Below are 9717 nucleotides of genomic sequence, written 5' to 3'. Positions count from 1 at the left end.
GTTTAGAAATTGACCACAAGCTGTGATTCCTTCATAATTCTTAACACAACCACCGGACTAATAGAGCAGCAAGCATTGACAAAAGAATTCAACTGAGTAGGTTGCTATTAACGAACACTAGAATTAGACCGGAAATAGATGCACATCAAACGCTAACGTATGCAATGTAATGCCAATGTTTTATTTTGGGTTCTGACATCTTGTGAAAAATAAGCATATGGTTCACTTAGACAATTGACCTCTGAATATTTATTAGCTGATTATTTTTACCCATCATGTTCTGTCTGCTTCCTGCTACATAATGGTACAAGTTAATTAACATGGGAAAGTTATGCTCACCAAACAGAGTGTATTGGCTGAAAGCACAAGGTTTGTTGCCAGGGTCCTGAAGTAAATTTAAGTAATACTTAAGATAATATAGATATGATATAATCACATCAGAAATACTAATAATAAGCTTAGATTACATTTCAAGTTTAGGCAGTAATTCTCTTAACATTTTTTTCAGGTCTTGCCTGTGTAATAAGTTGCCCTGTGTACCCACTGCCAGCAGTGGATACTACACTGAGACAAAAGGCTTAGTGTAGTAATTTATTATTTTAAAAAATCAATACATGATGAAAGTTGTTAGTGTAATTCAGCTTATGAATGTCAGCTTTTAAAACATTTGGAGTTGGGTAGACAGATTCAACAGTAGCGTTTTCTCCATTCATAAATTTAAAAGCAGCAATATTAGTGATACACTAAATTAATTTTAAAAGGGGAAATGTTCCATCATTAAATATCATCTCCACTGTGACCACATTCTGTTGTCTTAGGAGTTTTACTAAAAATGTGCAGTTCCAGGAAGAGGATGAGTTTATTTCAGTTACTATCCATCCAAACCCATTTTCTACCTGGGTTGTAGATGAGGATAAAACAATCCGCGGAGAACACCTTCAATAACTACGTTTGGAAAGTCATCTGGAAAAAAAAGGAAAGAAGAAAAACTGCTTTCTTACATATGTCAATACAATATAAATGTTTTTGTAGAACTTAACAAGGCAAGGCCCAGTGTAATTTAGGATATTGCATCACCACCATGTTTATCCATGCTCAGAATTGTGCTATTAGTAATGCTGTTTCAGCACTAAACCCACTTTAGTGTAGCACTGGGCATTGCCTGAATGCACTGCCAGATTTGTAGCTTATTGATTTAAAGGGATGTTCTAATACTTAATGCTGCTAGGCTCCAGCTCTTTATCTGAATCTTTTCTCACAAGGAAGATGGATTACACTGGCAATTCAATTTCTAACAAAATCTCAATACACTTGAAGGAATTCCAAGATTTCTACTGGGAATACTTCACAGCAGTTTTTCCATTGTAGTTTACAGCACTGTTTAGTCCAAGTTGACTGGAAGAGCCTGATGCCATCACATAAGCATCCTTAAAGCATCTAGTCAACGTAAAGGGACAGATTCTTGCAATAAGTTCCAAAGGAATAGTATTCCTAAAAACAAAGGATGCTAATCATCATCATAAGATAAGCTAACGGGAGGAGACTTGCAGAGAAGAGAAGAAATGCATAAATGTGATTAAAGCACATTTATTCTGCAAGTCCATGGCATTTTCTCCAGTTTCGCGTTAACTCTAAACAGACATAGACAAAGCATTGTGAAGAAACTAAATATAGTAAGACTTAAGTAATTTATTTAACAAACACTGATCCATTATTACTGTTCAGGGATTTTGACTGCTGTAACTGTTCAACATAAGCCAAACTTTTGTGGTGGTGGTGGTGTACTACCCTTCATCTATAGATCTCAGGGCAGTTCACAACATAAAATTACAATACTATTCAGCAGTTTTTAAAATTAGCTCTTGGAATTTCACAAACACTTGTCTGACCTGAAAAACTAGGGGCTGCCCCCTGCTTGCCAGCTCCCCTGCCATTCCTCCCTACATTAACCCCTTAGAATTTATTCCCACACCATGAAACTGCTAAGATCACTTTTGAAACTCTTTCTGAAGCCTTTTCTTCTACTTGACAGCCCTGCTTTGCATTCATTTTCACCTTCACTGCCATGTCCATACTTCCTCCTCTTGTGCAAACCTCCTGCTGCACATAAACCATTTTCTGGGTAACTTCCTGCATTTTCCTTCTCCCACACACTGCAGCTACTAAGCACCTTTTTTCACATTCTGCCCAGTTTTGAAGTCACCATCCTCTCCTATACCTTTCATGTCCTTGCTTCCATCTTCACTCCCATTTCCATGCCTCCTATGCCTTCCCTTTTGGGACCACCCCCCCCCCTTACACTTTCACACATTTTCCTATACCCCTCCTTACTTTTCTCAACCTTAGCACACAGATTACCCCCATTTCCATTCCTTCCCCCTCTTGCCTAATTCTGCAGCCCCCTTTGGGCACACATCCATCCCATAATGATATATGTTATTGTATCTTTAAGATGACGACAATCTTAAGAGCAAGACTGTCAGTTAGCTTGTTCAGTTAGGGAAGGTAAAGTTCATATATAGATGGGTGTTTGCTTGTTAAAAAAATATCTGTTCTAAATTACTACATTGAATCTGGAACTTCAGACAGCACATAGTTCCAGGAGTGAAATACATTGTGTGAAGGTACTCTGGAATATTTGAGGGCTCCAAATCCTTTATCTCTCTCACATGAAGCAGCTGAGGAATGGGAGAGATAGAAACTTGAGTACAGCAAGAAGGGAGGGATGCTGAAAGGGAAAAAGTGGCTGTTTTAAATGACAGAAGTTTGAGTAAAGCAGGGGTGGAGAGACACTGAGAGGAAAGTGGTGGTTCTAAACAAGAGCAGAAATCTGAGTAAAGGTGGTATGGTGGAACACTTAAAACAAAGCACACCAATTTTAAGGCGAAACAGCAGAGATGGGTACAAAACAGAAACTAACATCAAAAAACTAACACAACTGCCCTCCAAACTCCATTCCCGCTGCACTCACAGCTTGTTTTAAACACTGGCTTCCCCCCACCTCTCTCAAACCTCTGCCATAGTCTATAAATGTCATGTTCTCAGTTTCCTCCATCTCTGCTTTAATCAAACATTGGCGTTTTTTAAACCACCACTTTTCCTCTCTCAGTGTCTTTCCCTTCTCAGTCCCATGTCAGGGGCACTGCTGTTGTGCCTTCACTTTTGCTCCTCTACTCTACCCTCACTTTTTACAAATCCAGGATTGTGATACGGTACTGCAAACCATCTAGTGGGGGCTATGTGCAACATTCTTACATATTTATCAAACAGAAAGAAAACTGCTTAAGCTTACGAGTACCGAGGCTGTACCCAGCAGCAGTGCTCTGCACGCCTACATTGCTAATTTGAAGAGCTGTGGAGTAAGAATATAGGGACACCCCAGCTTTCATTGACTATGGGGATTGGGGTGTGTGGGTGAGGATTCAGACTCCCAGCTAACCAAGCTGGTAGGTAATTTGCATGACCATGTTAGTAGCATTGACCATTGGACCACCCTTGGGCTTAGCAACAAAAACACAAGAGTTGTCCATCACAGCTGAAGTGTAACATAGATTGAACCATTTTAAGAGTTAGCAAAACATTTGGGCTGGGTATAAATAGAGAAGCAAAACTGGAAGCAATTAGTTACAAAAGGCTGCTTCTGTGAAGAATTAGACATACGGTGACACTGACCTTTTCCAACACAGGATAGATGTACTTGATTTCTCCCAAGGAAAATTATGTTCTACTTCATACAATCTCACAAATTAGCTTCATCACAATGCGATACTGACGAGAAGTTGCTAAGAATGTCAGAGGATATAATCCAACCAACATGCTGCCTCACTAATATTTTCCAATGAAGAACTATTGCAATTATATATTTTTTGGCCTCATATATTCATTGCTCTTGGGTTGTTTGTGCTGATTCTATACAGTCAGGATATAAGGATATCAGATGCAGGAGTTCAGACAGTGGAACTGTTGGTATCTTTTTATTTTACAAAAAGCAAGAGAGACTGACTTGGACTTCCCCTCTCTCCCATGGTAGACCTTTATTCCCATGCTGCAGCCCATTCCCAAGCTGTCTGCAATTCCCTGTTCTCCAAAGCTGCTATTAGCCACAGAGAAGGAACTGCAAGGGGCTTAATCCCCCACAAATAATAGCTTTTGGAAGTGAAGTGACTAGGGATCAGTGTGAGCCTAAAGCAGAGGTGGAGAACCTACGGTCCTCCATATGTTGACGCCCAACACCCTTCAACCCCAACAAGGTCAATGGCCAGGAATGATGGGAGCTGTAGTCCAATAATATCTGGGTGGCAATAGAATTCACATCCTTATAGAATAAACATCCCCTTCTTCCAGATCATACTGTGATCCAGATCAGGTTCCGCTGCATGCGAATTTTTATTTTTTTAAATTCAAAGACTTCAGAATTTCCAGTCACAGAACTCTTGCATCAATTTCGAGCACAATTCAAAGTGTTGGCGCTGACCTTTAAAGCCCTGAACGGCTTTGGCCCTGCATATCTGAAGGAGTGTCTTCACCCCCATCGTTCTGCCTGGACACTGAGGTCCAGCTCCGAGGGCCTTCTGGCGGTTCTCTCACTGTGAGAAGTGAGGTTATGGGGAACGAGGCAGAAGGCCTTCTCAGTAGTGGCACCCGCCCTGTGGAACGTCCTCTCATCAGATGTCAAGGAAATAAACAACAATCTGACTTTTAGAAGACATCTGAAAGCAGCCCTGCATAAGAAAGTTTTTAATGTTTTAATTTGTTGGAAGCCGCCCATAGTGGTTGGGGCAACCCAGTCAGACGGGTGGCATATACTTCTTCTTCTTTTCTTCTTCTTCTATCATGCGTAGTTTGACTCTACACTTAATTGTCAGTCCAGCTACACTTTGAATCCTTTGAACTAAGTAAGGCTTCCCTTCTGATGTTTTGGACTACAAAGGTCTTGTACTCTGAAACATTTGGAAGGTATCAGGTTGGGGAACGCTAATTCTTGGCATGATACCTACTGAAATATTATCATGTATTAAACATTGCCTAACACATTAGAACACAGGAGTGCCTGGCGTGCTCTGGTCCATGGGGTCACGAAGAGTCGGACACGACTAAACAACAAACAACACCACATTATACTTCAAAATTGATGCAGGATAGATATAACCTAGGATTAAGATGTTAGCATTTTAAAAATTACCGTATTTTTTTGCACCATAACACTCACTTTTTTCCTCCTAGAAAGTAAGGGGAAATGTCTGTGCGTGTTATGGAGCGAATGCCTGTGGGTGGCGGGGGGGATCTGCTGCAGTCGTGAGCAGAGGATCCATGGTTCCCCTTCCTTCCGTCCTCCGTGGTTACAAAGCATGGATCCACATGGATCCTCAGGATTTTTGCATTGGGCTACTCCAAACTCACTGTCAGATCACATGTCTGCGGCCACAGCATGAACCACAAAAATCATATATCCACTATTTCGTTTAGAGTATTTTTTTTCTTGTTTTCCTCCTCTAAAAACTACGTGCGTGTTATGGTCTGGTGCATGTTATAGAGCGAAAAATACGGTAAATCCTCTCCTTTTCAGTTGCTAAGGGTGTTGTTTCTCTTTTCACAAAAGCCTTGGTTCCCAGCTATGATTTTAAATAGCTTTAAAACTCCTGATATATTGCAAATTTATTAGAACTGGGGCTCAGCATGTATTAATAACAACGTGGTTTGTGTGGTGTAGGGTCAGATCAGTAAAGAGCTGTTAACAGATGACAGCTTTGATTACCATTGGCTGCAGGCAAGACATATGGATCCCTTAGGAACAGCAGCACAGGCTGGTGGGACAGTTTGCTAGAAAGGTCAAGAACAGGAATGTCAGCATCAAGGGACAGTAAACTGAATGCACTACAAACTAGCTTTGATAAAGTGAGCTGATGTAGCTGGTTAGGTAGAATGTTTGCTTATATAAACCAATTTTATTGTAAAAGAAACAAAAAACCATCTTCAAGGAATAAAGCTCATTATAGATTAGGTCACATTTTACTCAATACTAAGCATATTTATTCAGAAGCAAATCAAACAGAGTTCAATGGGACTTACTCCCCAGCAATCAAACCTAGTAATCCTGTCCTAAAACACACACATGCTGGAATGATCCAATTCTAAAGTGAGGAGTTGAATACTGCAGATGTCAACAACTCACAATGACTTTTTATTTTTAACACTGCAGCATTAATTTGTTTTACCTGCTAGACTGCCTTTGAGTATTCAGTCAGTTTAAGATTGCATAATTTTATTTTTAATCACATTGGACCAGTTAAAAGTTTTATTAATGCAAGAAACAGCAGATAACAGAAAATCTTTTTAAAGATTTTAAAATCTTTTAAAAGCTTTTTAAAGGGTGTTAAAATATGGTTTTTAAAACATGCTCAATTATTCTATTGATCTCACATTTTAAAATATGAACAATATATTTCTCAATTGGAAACTGAAGTGGCAACAGCTTACCTTGATTCTTCAGATTCTATTTCTTCAAAAGAGCTGAAATATTATAATACGTACAAAATAGGTTACACTGGACATACCTGAAACCCCCAAGCGTTACATTCTTAAGAAAAGATCCTCATTAAACAAAAGCAACAGTAATAACAAGGTAATTTTTTTCCTAGTCAGCGGGTTGCATGCAACTAAGTTATACCCAGAGTAGAACCATTTAAATTAATGGACCTAAGTTGGTCAAACCCATTCATTTCAATGAATCATTATAATGTTAATGGTCTTTTATGCTATCTTAACAATAAAGCTCCCTGGCAGCCGGTTGTCCAAAATTCTTTCTTTACATCATTGCATCCTCCTGCAGAGATCATGCACTGTGGCTTGTGCAGTTGTCCCATTTTAAACAGCATATAATTAGGAACTCGGGAAGACCCCAAAACGCAATTTGGGGTAATCCAAACTCTGATGTTAAGAGTTTCTTAGTCTCTTCTATTAAGTCAAATGCTCTGCCGCAGGCAAGACAATAAACAAATACAAGTTTCACTTGTTTCCATGCTTCATCTATGAAACAGCCACTGGAGTGCTGAATTGTTTTTTTAAATCAAACGCAAGTGCAACCATAACATGAAACTCATTTTGTAAAATAGCAGTGACTATTTTCAGACAGTGGAGTTGTACCAGAGTGTAGAACTAGTTCTACAGTGGGGACTTGTACGCTGTATTTTGAGATTTCTAAGAAAAAGCCTTACCCACAGCTTTCTGCTTTGGGGAGAGAAGGAAAATGACGGATGCTGAGGAAGTCGAGGAAAAATTTGGGAAGCTCTTCATTTTCTAAAATAATACTCTGTAACAAAGAAAATTCCGATCAAGATAATGCATACGTTAAATAGAATCTTTCTATTCCTTTCATAGAAATAAATATTGTTTTCTTCCTCCTTTGAAATGACACCTCCAAGAGCTGCAGCCACTCAATTTCTAGCATCTCATCCATCATGGTAGCAGAGCCGAGGAAGTCTTCTGAGTGTCTGGAGGTCTAGCTGATTTCATTAATGAAAGATTTAGAGCATGTTAACAAGCTAAGGCAAGTGTTTGGCTTGACAGATCAGCTTACAATGCACTGGTTCATCGGTAGAATGATCGTGATCTGGCAAAAGTTTTGTAACGGAGGGACACTGAGTGTGTGACACTCAAAAGTACTGGAGGAAAAATGCTTATCTTTTACCACAAACAACCATTCAAGGGGGGGATCTATCATTTATTAGAAAACTGTTAATTTTCAATAGATTTAATACAAAATAGGAAGCTTTTATTGGAGTACCCATCTATTAAAGAGTCCTACTATGAAAACAATACATAATTCAGAGTCAGGAATCCTAATGATGTAATCAGAAGTTACTCTTTTCTTCCAACGTGAAATAAACCACGGGGTGCCAATTTACCGTATTTTTCGCTCTATAACACGCACCCGACCATAACACGCACGTAGTTTTTAGAGGAGGAAAATCCGTAGGCATGCCACCCGTAGGCATTTCCTCCATAACACGCACAGACATTTCCCCTTACTTTCTAGGAGGAAAAAAGTGAGTGTTATGGTGCAAAAAATACGGTAAATAAAATATGGGGGGGGGGCAGGTAAGCCCCGTCTAATCGATCACATGATGTGGTCCATGCACACCATTTGAATGCCAATGCCCATAAATTTAGGAGAAGGGGGCTGGCCCGCTCAAATATTTTATTTTATTTATCTTAGAAGCTGGCTCCTATGACAAGCCAAGAGAAGGAAGAAATAAATTGTAGTGGATTGAGGGCTAGATTTTGATCAGATAGACCTGAGTTCAAATCCTGCTTGGTGAGGAAGCACACAATGATCCCTTTTAGGGTTATGGAGATAAAATGGAAAATCTCCAATAGCTTGTTGGAAGAAAGATAGTATAATACTCCTACTGCCACCACCACCACCATAAATGCTTTAAAACATCCATCACCCTAGAGGATGAGTTTCTTGTGTTTTCTAGATAAGATTACACACAAATGCCTACATAATGAAAAGCATATTTCCACAGGAGAAAAGACCCGATCCTTGAAACCTTAAATAAATAAAAAACCCCAGTTAATCCCATTTATCCAAGGTAATGAAAAGGAAACCAGATTTTTAAAAAAAGTTTTCATATTAAAAAATGCCTCACATTGATCTTGGCTGACAAAGGCAGAAGCCAGTATTGTCTAATATACTTAATGCGACTGCTCACAGAATAGTGCATAATAAGAACGCAGAAGGGCCATAAGATCATTTGTTCCAATCCCACAGCAAATGAGCCTCTAACGTTTGCTAATTTCTCCTGGCATTATTTAGTTCACAGTGTGCCGCAAGGGAAGAGGAGAAAGGTATATCCAAGCTAAAATCCACACTACTGTAGTTTGATTTATGACCTCAGCCATCTCCTTTAAACCCAGGATATTTCTACTATTCCAGAAGGAACAGATAATATCGAGCATGTGAGCAGTTATTACATCAAGATGGTGGGAAGCGAAGGAGATGGAAGCTATAGATGAGCATTCTTCAGGAACTCTACAATGGTTTACCACTTGACTGCCAACTGGTCACTAAAGTAGTCCCACTTGGACCACTACAACGCGCTCTACGTGGGGCTACCTTTGAAGGTGACCCGGAAACTACAACTAATCCAGAATGTGGCAGCTAGACTGGTGACTGGGGGCAGCCGCTGAGACCACATAACACCGGTCATGAAAGACCTACATTGGCTCCCAGTACGTTTCCGAGCGCAATTCAAAGTGTTGGTGCTGACCTTTAAAGCCCTAAATGGCCTCGGCCCAGTATACCTGAAGCAGCGTCTCCACCCCCATCGTTCTGCCCGGACGCTGAGGTCCAGCACCGAGGGCCTTCTGGCGGTTCCCTCATTGCGAGAAGCAAAGCTGCAGGGAACCAGGCAGAGGGCCTTCTCAGTAGTGGCGCCCGCCCTGTGGAACGCCCTCCCATCAGATGTCAAAGAGATAAACAACTATCTGACATTCAGAAGACATCTTAAGGCAGCCCTGTTCAGGGAAGTTTTTAATGTATGACATATCAGTGTATTTTTGGTATTTGTGGAAGCCGCCCAGAGTGGCTGGGGAAACCCAGCCAGATGGGCGGGGTACAAATAATAAATTATTATTATTATTATTATTATTATTATTATTATTATTATGACACATGTCATAAAATCGAACCGCCACTATGGGGACAATCTGGGG

The 9717-nt window shown here is 40.1% G+C and overlaps 1 protein-coding gene across 2 annotated transcripts in view; it reads right to left on the bottom strand.

Moving 5' to 3' along the window:
* Positions 1 to 160: 160 nt before the first annotated feature.
* The window catches only part of SNX24 (sorting nexin 24), a 75389-nt gene continuing 65832 nt past the window's right edge, over positions 161 to 9717 (bottom strand). For both annotated transcript variants that reach the window (XM_080973278.1, XM_080973279.1), the window contains 4 exons: positions 7215 to 7309; positions 6478 to 6510; positions 5756 to 5820; positions 161 to 963 (listed from right to left, as the gene is read on the bottom strand). In XM_080973278.1, coding sequence (XP_080829404.1) covers positions 893 to 963; positions 5756 to 5820; positions 6478 to 6510; positions 7215 to 7309 — 264 coding nt within the window. In that variant the 3' untranslated portion in view covers positions 161 to 892. The remainder of the gene's footprint in view (positions 964 to 5755; positions 5821 to 6477; positions 6511 to 7214; positions 7310 to 9717) is intronic.

This window comes from Podarcis pityusensis (genome assembly GCF_964106645.2).
Source record: "Podarcis pityusensis genome assembly, chromosome: 11".
Lineage (NCBI taxonomy): Eukaryota > Metazoa > Chordata > Lepidosauria > Squamata > Lacertidae > Podarcis > Podarcis pityusensis.
The sequence above is the reverse complement of the archived record's forward strand: the minus strand, read 5'-3'. Positions and strand labels throughout refer to the sequence as shown.